Consider the following 10,945-nt stretch of genomic DNA (forward strand, 5'->3'; position numbering starts at 1 on the left):
TGAGAAAGTTAGTCTAAATCCAATAAGTATGCATAAAAAACTCCTCCGAAATATAGAGACCTCTGAGTAATTTATTAACTTCAAAGTTATTAAAATGGGCTATTATGATAAATCGTAATCTTCTATATATTTTCTATAGCTTGGCTATTTTATCTTTACTGCTCCATGACTTTTTCAGTTTTTCCTGCAAACATGCAATCTCTCGACGCAAAGAATAAAGCAAATGAAATGAGCAAAAGGGGTGTTCATAGGCAGGTGGGTAGAATTTAATTAGATTCAAGTTTGATCCTGAGATTACTGGGCCAATTTTGAGATGACTCAAAAGCAAGCTGAATAAATAGGGTTAAACCAAACCTAATCTGAAAATAGGACTCGTTAAAAATAACATTCGAATTTGATAAAAATATGTCTTAGATTTAGGTTAGGTCGGGTCTTGAACATCCCTAAGTAAAAACTATGCTACATGCTACATATTAGTAAATTTATCTTTTGCAAGGTTTTAAAAGCTGAAATGACCATCGAACTACTTTTGTTATGGTTTATTGATTTAGAGGTTTAACTGGTTCAACTAGAATATTCGAATTTTTTTAAAATAATATATAAAAATATAAATAAACACCCAAAAATATAAATATATTCTAATATAAATATAAAAAATATATTAATAATTAAAATGATAACACTAATTAAAGTCTTATAATCTCATTTGAGAAGTATACAAACTAATAGTACAATAGCAAAATAAGTATGAATATACTCTAATGTAAAATGAAAAAATACAGAAATTTAAAGTATAATACTAACTAATGTCTCATAATTCTATATAAGTACAATACAAGAGTTAAATTATAAAGAAAAATAGTCAACTAACAAAATAAACAAAATATTTCAGTATAAATGTAATTTAATTTAAAATGTGTTCGATGTCCTTAAACTTTTAATGTATATAATTTAAATTAGATGATTATATTAGTATTCTAAAAATAAATCTAATGTATAATAAAAACAATAAATAAATAAATATTCACAAAGGACAAAAAACAACTCCATGAATAAGAGAGAAAAAACTTTTCTTTCGGTGGGCTTCAAAAACTTTGGCCCAAACAACTATGTCGTACATGTAACCTTTCTATCAAAAACTGAAGACACGACAATCCATATAGTAGAAGTAGCAGTCGCATATCTAACAATGTAACCCTAGTGGCAAATGAGAATGCTCCTCTTTCCTTAGAAAATAGATGTAGCAGCCGCATATCAAATGGGATTCAAAACATGCAAAGATTATGACAGCTCAATCGCGAATAATAATAAATGAATATATGAAATGCCAAAATTTTGCAAGATATTAGAAATCCTTTTATCCTAGTTTTCCTCTATTACCTAACCTCCTTTGATATCTTTGCTACCAAAAAAATATAACAGCTAGAGCTGATTGTTTTTCTGTACACCAAAAACGCATATCCCTGTACATAGAGGAGTGCGCTCTCCAACCAGAGAAAAAAACATATGGCCTGTGTAAAATAGGCACCTCCCAAATAAAACTTTACAACAAAGTGCACCTAAAAAGTATTAGTTCTGTTCAGGCATAGGAACCGGCTTATGTAGTAATGAAGTCCCTTGAAAGATCATCATGCGATAAAATTTCTTATAGTTGTTTATCTGTAAAATGAGTGAGGAAGGTAGTTAGTCTAATAAGTAGCAACCAACAAAATCCTAAAGCAAACAAGACAACTAGTTACAAACCTCCTCTTGTTCCAGTTTTGTAAACCCAAATTTACTTGTCCATATTGATTCGGCTTCTTCAGCAGCGGGCAAAACAAGGTGTTTCACATTCAGAGATGCAAGCAGCCTCTCCATGCAAGAAAATAGGCACTGAAAGTAACCCTATACAGAGAGCAAATTCATCTTCGGTTAGAATGTTTGCTGACATTAACCCAATCACTGATTAACTTAAAAAATCATCATCATATACAATATGAAAACAAACAAGAGAAGGTCAGAAGGGTATCTTTACCACTGAAGTGAATCAAATTACCTTTCCTTGGAAATCTGCTACTGTTGCCACTAGTGGAAGCTCTGCTACTTCTAGCCCGAAGACACGAAATATGCCAGCAGAGACAACAACTTGGCTGCAAAACAATACCCAGGCAAACAAACACCATAATCAGGCATCTTTCAAGTCAAATATACAATATGGGTAAACAAAATTCCATCCTCATCCTTACTTGACAGTAAGCACCGCACAGTACATTCCACCAAAATCTTGACCCCGGATGTTCCTTCTGTTATAATGAACCATTATAAGGGAAAATTGCTTCAGATTCATATATGCAAAGAAAATCAAGTACACCAGAAGAAACACAAGATGCTTACCCAAATAGCATGGTTGGAATAAAATCACGGCCAGAACTAGAATCGACTATAGGATCAAACCTCTCCTGCAAAACCAAATATTCGATATTAGAATAAAAAACTCAACCGACAAGCTTGGCACTCTCAAAAAAAAAAAGACTCGGCCACAATCCATCCCTAACAACAGATAACTTGACAAAATAGAAGCTACACACAAGATACCCACATGGAAGATGGCAACAGCCTTTGAAAGCAATTTTCTAGTGTCAACAGAAGCAGCACGCTTCCAGTTCAGAAGCCTCCATTTAATATCGAGACCATCCACAGCATCTAAACCTTTCTCTTCATGTTTCCTTTTAATCAAACTTAAAAGGGAATCTGGGAGGCTATTCTCTCCACTAGCCACCAAATTCACAAGAGCAGAATGAATTTGACCACAACTTGTACCACAAAACCAATTCCCTTCAGGTAATTCCTGGTAAATAACCTCAGTCAACAAATGTATGTAACCTTGTAAAACTCAAAGGTATGGACAATTTCATTCAAAAGATTAACACAAAATAGAGGAAATTAAAATACCTCAAGGTTTTGTATGTTATGTTCCTTCAAGCACCCAACGTGATATTCTTTTTCACACTGCAATAGCACATCAGATGTTTAAAAATAGGTATCATGACAGGTAAATATAAGCAACTAAAAATAAAGGCTTGGCAATCCATAATTCAATAAGTATTACCTGATCACAAATGATTACTGTCCGAGGACCAAAACTTTTACTGAAATAGTAGAGTCTGCATATTACAACAAAGCAACTGGAGGTTGAGAATATTGTCCAAGTACTAACATGTAAAAGAAAATCAGATGCAAGATTAAAGATAAATGAAGCATGTTGTAACACACAAGTAATAGCAATAACTGTTGCATTTCCACTCCATTAGACCAGAGCAGAAAAGTTTATAAACCACACATAAATCTGACTCAAATTCCTGAGAGAAATAATTCAGGACCATACCTGCATAAGGCACATCCACCATGGTCAACCTTGTTAGTTTTGACAACACGTACACATCTTCGGTCTTTTGCTTGCGCATTCACATTATGCTCCCCATAAAGATTCTGACAATATTTACAATACCAAGTACCAGTTGGAATGCATGGAAGAGGAACACAATCTGGATATCAAACACACTATCAGCAATTTAGCTTACTCAGAAAATTTGCTTATTCAAATATTATAACAGAGTAACAGACACAGGATGGATCTGTGATCTGTCTGTCAAACATCATAAATCAAATTTCCATTACATTCAGAACATGCACCCATGGTTAGATATTTAAGATTTGAAGTTCATAAATTAACTATACAAGCATTAATTCTCGGTAATAATAAAAACACAGAATATTTTACAAAATCCTAATCTGCTTGTAGGATGAAGTCTAAAGAACCAAAAGTAACTGGATGCCCTTCCATTTGGGTTATAGAAGTCATATGAAAGAAATATACGATGTAAATGAATTTCAGATATTTAGTAAATTATAACTAGCAGTCGCATTAAGACCAACATTATTTGAAAGGTGTTGCACAACACTTTCCTATATTCTCAGTTAACTGTCTTTTTGAATTGACGTTTTAGAAACTGTTGTACCATGGAGTTGCTCTCAACTCTCTATTCTTTTTAGGATAGCAATGGAAAAAGGCTGCAGCTATTCATTTGCTGTTTCTATTTGTTATCAAGTCCCTTCTTCTGATGATCTGTTCATCTAACTTAAGGCATGCATCCCCCACCTTGAATAAAGGATGGGGTCATAAACTGAACAGAACTTACAATATTTATGAGTTATTCATATTTTTTCCACGCTCCAACAGAACATATATCACCAAACTAGAGTCAGGATACAAACCAAAGGAGGTGAAATTTCAATATTGGAGACACATCATAACTCCAAATTCAAACATATCAGAAAGTTTTTAATGGTGTGATCAAGGTTTCCATGACTCAAAATCAAGAAGCGTTTTGCATAAATAACTTTAAACAACAGAGAGCAAACAGTTCACCTATGTGAAAAGCTCTTGGACATCCATCACAGCACAAAAGATCCCCTCCATCTTCACAAATGCTGCAGAGGTCATCATTTTCACTGATAGCAAACCTCCGATCTTTTGATAAAGAGATGGACAAATCATGGAGTGAAACTCCATCAGGTGTGTATATGTGCAAGTAACTGCAATACAATGACTCCGTGTTAAACAGCATGTAAATGTTGATCAATTTCACAAAAACCACAATTCAATACATAGCAGAAAAAATGGAGGCCACTTAATTTCATAAAAGTTTAAAAAATTCGGGGGAAAAAAGAAGAAAGAAACAATACAGAAAAAGTGATAGAAGAAAAACAGAGCTAGATGCACAAAGCAGGTAAATCAGACAACCAATTTCATGCAATGCAAAATGCAGTTGCACGGCGCAGATATGCCCTACAACTACAAGCAATTCAATGAAAAGCTAGATACACAAACCAGTTTCACAACAGGGTAAAAGTGTGATGAACTGTTTAATGCATATGGCAAAATAGTAGATACTCACGGCTTGCGTCGAGATGCCAAGCCAGCATGGGCTTCAAACTGAGAGGCACTGACCTGCACATGAAAGTTTTTAAGAATTAGAAACCAAAAAAAAAAAAAAAGAGAAACATAAACAATGACCTGTATTTGGCAAAACATAGAATACATCAAAAGGAAAAGCACCTCAGATTTGCAGCAGGTACAAAAAATTCCATATCCCTTCTTGTAACCTACCAGCTTTTTCTGCTCACATAATAAAAATACACTTAGAATCAAGCAAGGAAAGTCATAAAAATAGGTAAAGTGGAAGAACGGTCAACCTCTCCATGAGCATAGTACGCTAGTTCAGTTCCATCTGCCAGCACGTCTTCCTCGAATTATATAGCCACACACATTTGGAGTTTTAAATGAAGCAAATGTTTCAGATAAGTTCTTTGCAAACATACTTTCTAGTAATTCTTCCCTGGCTCCTGCCATGAGATGTGCTATGCTTCATTCCATTGTTTAAGGACTTTGGAACTGCAACTGGCTCTGGTTCTGATTGTGGTTCTGGTGATCTGGAATAGTTAAAATGTGCTTGCATTATACAACAACAGATAGTTGAAATTTAATAATATATCACATAGCATCAACCATGTTTATTCAAATAAAAGGAAGCACTGTGTTCATTGGAGCTCAGTGCACATCACCAGATTCTGCCTATCAAAGTGGGAAGTCATATATGAAATCAACTTGCCATCCTATTTCTAGGAAACAACAGATAAGACTCTATGGTAGAAATTATAAGCCCTCTTTTTATAGCATAGGTAGATATTGAAGTTGGGAAAATGGCTACCAAAGATTGCAAGAGAATATCAAAGAAGAGGTCTGCAGAGTTTGCTCAACAAAGCACATGTTTATCTTAAATTCTTAAAATGTACCACATTGCACTCATTAGTCATTATATTGTTCATAAATCACAAAATGATACCTGGGTTGAACTGCAAATGAAACAACTGTAGTGCTAGTCATGGTGGTTTGAGAAACAGTTTTACTGCCAGTCACAGGAGTTTGGGCAACAATTTTAGTGCTAGTCACAGGAGTTTGGGCAACACTTTTAGTGCTAGTCAGAGGAGTTTGGCCAACACTTTTAGTGCTAGTCATAGGAGTTTGGGCAACACTTCTAGTGCTAGTCACGGTATTTTGATCAACACTTTTTGTTTGACGATGGCTAGGTTGAGTGTCTTTCAACTCCATGCACGAATCACATAGTAGTAGTCTTGATGAACCATTGCCACCTTCAAATATATACACAACATTTCATCAGAATTACGTGTTACTACCCCTGAAATGAGTACACAAACATAGGCCAAAGGAAAGAAAATTCATTTCAAACCTCTGCAATTAAAACAGATGTTAGACTTCTTCAAAGTGAAACCACCAAGGACCTTTTGGACAGCTTCTTCCATGGTGTCCAAAGGAAAATTCCAGCATGCATTCATGATGTCACGGAGAGTATTCCCATTCTCAAGGTACATATACTCAGGAGGTCGTTTGTTCGCACTACCAGCATGCAGCTCAAACACAGTGGGTGTGACAACCTATTCTCGGCATCATAGAAAAACCACATTATTTCCCTATAATATGTTAGAAGGCACAAACACAAGAATACATGTTAATTTTGCTTACCTTGTTCCCTTTACAATCCGGACAATAGCACAAAACCCCCGAGTCACGAATGACTCCTTGAAGCCCTGCTTCTCCAGGCCTCCGTGCCTAGAAATTCCTCAAATGCATCACACTCACGCCTCAAGCAAAAATTTCTCAAAAACTAACACTAAAAGAGAACTATCATATAAACAAGAAAAGCAACCAGATAATACCTTCAATCCCCTGACATACTTCACTTGCAGTCCCTCAAGAATCCCGGTGGCGAGAAGGTCCTTCAGCTTGGTAGGGAACCTCTTCATGCCCCTCCTTGATCCCTTTGCTGGAGTTGGAGTTGTGAACTGTGGTGAAGCATCAGTTTCAGTCACAACCTCAGTTTCATTCTGAACATTATCATCAGCAGCTCCAACACCTATAACAACAATAGCATCACCTTCCCCATCATTCACCATATTGGTATTCTCAGTTTTTTGCTTCAATACCGACCTAGTAAACCTCCTCATAGGCTTCTCCACAGCTACAACTCTCTTCCCCTTATCATCGTCACTGCAAACCAAAAGTGGTGTTGTTATCCCAACTGCACCGTGTTCCCCAGAAGCACGTTTTTCCAAAGGTGCACTTTTATCCTCAGGAGAAACTTGCTCCTCTTTATTCTCAATTTCATCCACAACCACACGAGGCTCTTCTTCATTGATGGGTTCCTCATTGATCACAGTCTCCAGCACCATATCACCCTTTGGTTCGTCAACCTCTCCCTCCTCTATCTTCTTCTCCTCCAACAATGATTCCCCAACCTGATTATTCTTCGGCTCGTCGTCGCTGTTGATATCCACCACGTCGCTCTTCGCTTCCTCCTCGCTCACGGCGTCGCCAGCCTCCTCCGAATCAATCTTCGCTGTCGCCACACCCGCCACATCTGCCGTGTACCCATCAACCTCCTCTTGAACTTCATTCTTCGTCGCCGGCGCCTCTTCCTCCACGGAACATGACTTCCTTTGGCGCTTTCTGGCGGGACTGGGCTGAGCCGGAGGCACATTCTGGTTCTTGCTGGCACGGGTGCGGCCCAAGGAACCGCCACCGATCTCCGATTGGGCCTTCATGGCGAATGCAAATTCCCTCTTGAGACCCGTCCGTACCCTAGAAAGCATCATGAACTCGTTGGAATCCGTACCCTTCGCCATACAAACAAACAAGCAATAGATTCAGCTCATGTAGACCCAACAACGCTACATGAAAACCATTCGATGAAAAAAAAATTCAGGTGTTGGCTGAGATTGGTGTTAATGAAAGGTGCGGTGGAAGAATTCAACGGTGGAGGCGTTGAATTAGGGGAAATTTTAGGGTTTCTGAGAAAGGGGGGGAATAACAGATTGAAGAATGGGAAAAGTTGAGATTTGATTTTTGAAAGGGAGAAGAAAGATTGGAAGAGACTGGATTTGGGTGTTTATTGGGGAAAGGGAAGAAGGGTTCCTTCAAGAAGGCGAAGAGCAAGGAGACACCGTGTTTTTTCCTATCTTTTCTTTTTTATTTTTTCATCCAAATTAATCCCATACCGAAACTGCCCCTGAGATCCCAATGCCATCTCTTCTCTATATCTTTTTAAGAACTTATTTTTTCCTATACGTTAAGTTTTAAAAAAATATTCGAATCACTAAAAATTTAATTTTGATATAGTATAAAATAATTTTATATATATCGAATAAATGATCATTTAAAAAAATCTATAATTATATAACTGTATAAAATTTTTATATTATCAATGTATTAAAATTAAATTCAATAACTAATTATAATCATATCAATAAAAATAATAAATTTTTAAATTCACTATTTTAAAAATTATTTAAATGTATAACTTTAATTAAATAATTATATATTGAAATTAAGTTATTTTTTTAATATATATTACAAATTATTTTTTCTATTTCTTTTTAAAATTTAATTTTCATACACCTAATTATGTATTTTCAAATATTCAAATAAAAAAGGTAACCAATTTTTAAATGTATTATTTAAAAATTATCTTATAATGTAAATTTAATAAATAATTATTTTAATTTCTTTGCACTGTTAATATTTTAAAATTAAACTTTTTTCCCGTGATTTGGAATTTTTACTCTCGTATTTAATTTTGTATTATGAAAAACTAAAGATGTGATTGAGGGGGGAAAATTAATACATACCATCTACTTATGAAAGTGCTCATAAATATTTAAGAATTTCAGTCCTTGTGACTTGTGAGAATATTGTGGGTTGCGTATTTACAATTTTATTGTTGTAGTCTTTGTCCTTCTTCATTTGATTTGATTTATTTTATTTTTGTTTCTCATGTTACCTATTCATGATCTTTTAAATGTAAGAGAGAAATTATGTTAACATCTCACTTGTGTTTTTATCTTATCATGAAAAGAAAATGATAATTTTTTAAAAAAAATTACATCCAAAAAAAATAAATACTGACAAAATATTGGAGTATAATTTTATAATAGAATTAATAATCAAAATGGTTCCGAAAGATATTTCAATTTTTATTTTCGTCTCCGAAAGAATAAATTAATTAAATTCGTCCTAAAAAATAGTGAATCTGGTCACGTTAATTTTTCTGTCATCACTTTTGTTAGTTCTTCTGTCATCTCCTTCTATAATAAAATTTTATATGAGACATTATATGCATCATGCTTAACCCATCAGACTTTATTTTATGGAGAAATCCCAAGGCTTGGTAGGGAAAATTTTTTTGCATATTCTTTGAGCATGGTGTGAAAAAGTACATCGAATTTCTCGTGGTTGTCGAAGGTGTCAAAGGCATATGAGGCTTCAAAGATGTTGTTAAACTTGCAGAATAAGTGCTAGTGGTAGAAGTCGTTCTTGAAGACAAGAAAAAGAAATTAACGGAGCTCGGTGAGAGAATTGCAAATCTCTAAGAGAACCAAAAAAACCGCCTAGCCACCAGCAATTGGAAGAGCAAGCATAAGAAAATGGCGCGGAGTGTAGCACGGTATTCAGTGATGGGAAGAGCAAACATCATAATGGAATCTTGAGCATTGTGGTGATGAAGGCCAGTGGGACGGTACTACAATGGTTATGGAGTTTCAAAAAAGAAATTATGTTAACATTTCACTTGTGTTTTCATCACGCACAAAAGTGAAGCAGAGACGGGGGCTAACTTTGGAGGTCGCACTGGCGTCATCGGCAACAGTAGAGGCATCGGTAGCGGTAGCGGGAGAAGAGGCGTGGGCGGCGACAGCGGGAGCAGAGGCGCTAGTGGCGATAGGACTGACTGTAACCAAGGTTGTCAGAGAGGATAGAGGATTTGCGCAGTGTTCCACTGTAAAAGAGTAAGAAAAGACGACCTAAGAGAGATAGTAGCTAGGGTTGATTTTTTTGAGTTTGAACCTGCTTTGGTTTCCGGCCTTGGGCTTGAAAAAAAAAAAAACAATGTGGCACGTCATTTTCTATTAGCACGTTAGTAAAAAAAATAATAAAAGAACTAACGTGATCAGATCTATTATCTTTCGAGAACGTTTGATTAATTTATTTTTGACCTAATTTAATGGTATTTTCTATTTTACACAGAAAATTAGGCCTTAATCGAATAATAATTAATTTTATATAGAAATATTATAAAGATAAAAAAAATTTAATGAATAGAATAAAGTTTATGTTTGCACCATTTTAAATTTATTTATATTTTTAAATTTAATTACTTATTATGCTTGCACTAGTGGCGAAAAAATTATACTATATCCCGTTTATAAGTAACAGAAGAATCTATGTTATAAAACAATGGTTACATATATCTTGGTAGTGTAAATGAAATGAAATCATTTGACAACTAAAAAAATTGTTCTACAATATGACCTGAATTAATTTAAAAAATAAAAGTGATATAATTTGTTATAATTTTAATAGTACTGATTATTTTATTTTTAAATTTAATACAAGTTAATTCAAATGATCATGAATAATATTGTATCGATTTAATTTTTTTTTAATTCAAATAATTTTACAAATCAAATTTTAAATCTTCCATGTTTAGATTTGGTTGACATCACATCACTAATGAAATATGTATAACTATTTATAATATATGGATACTGATATAGATATAGAATACAACATGATATAAACATGCTAATACATAAATTTTAAATTTTATAAGACAAAGGACACACATATATATAAAATATAATGTATTTTTTTAAAAATAGCAATGATACTTTGATATTGATATTAAAACATAAATAATTTTTTTATTATTTTTAAAATTTTATTTTAATTATATAAAGTATTTAAATATTTTTTGTTTTAATAAATAATAATAAATATTATTTCTAAATTTATTTTAAGAATATAGGTTAAGAATAAGGTTGGACACGCTGA

At 34.2% G+C, this 10,945-nt stretch overlaps 1 protein-coding gene across 1 annotated transcript; it reads right to left on the reverse strand.

Moving 5' to 3' along the window:
- Positions 1-1,295: 1,295 nt before the first annotated feature.
- On the reverse strand, positions 1,296-8,066 carry LOC107461808 (uncharacterized). The gene is made up of 18 exons (XM_052253307.1): positions 6,778-8,066; positions 6,584-6,670; positions 6,291-6,495; positions 5,886-6,192; positions 5,358-5,472; positions 5,236-5,286; positions 5,099-5,158; positions 4,938-4,990; positions 4,409-4,575; positions 3,365-3,524; positions 3,089-3,143; positions 2,932-2,988; positions 2,579-2,827; positions 2,374-2,438; positions 2,226-2,282; positions 2,036-2,129; positions 1,744-1,884; positions 1,296-1,659 (listed from the first exon to the last, which is right to left on the reverse strand). Exons 1-18 carry the CDS (start codon positions 7,741-7,743, stop codon positions 1,570-1,572), a joined length of 2,979 nt encoding a protein of 992 aa, XP_052109267.1. The 5' UTR covers positions 7,744-8,066; the 3' UTR covers positions 1,296-1,569.
- Between the last annotated feature and the right edge of the window lie 2,879 nt (positions 8,067-10,945).

Source organism: Arachis duranensis, chromosome 8 (genome assembly GCF_000817695.3).
Source record: "Arachis duranensis cultivar V14167 chromosome 8, aradu.V14167.gnm2.J7QH, whole genome shotgun sequence".
NCBI lineage: Eukaryota > Viridiplantae > Streptophyta > Magnoliopsida > Fabales > Fabaceae > Arachis > Arachis duranensis.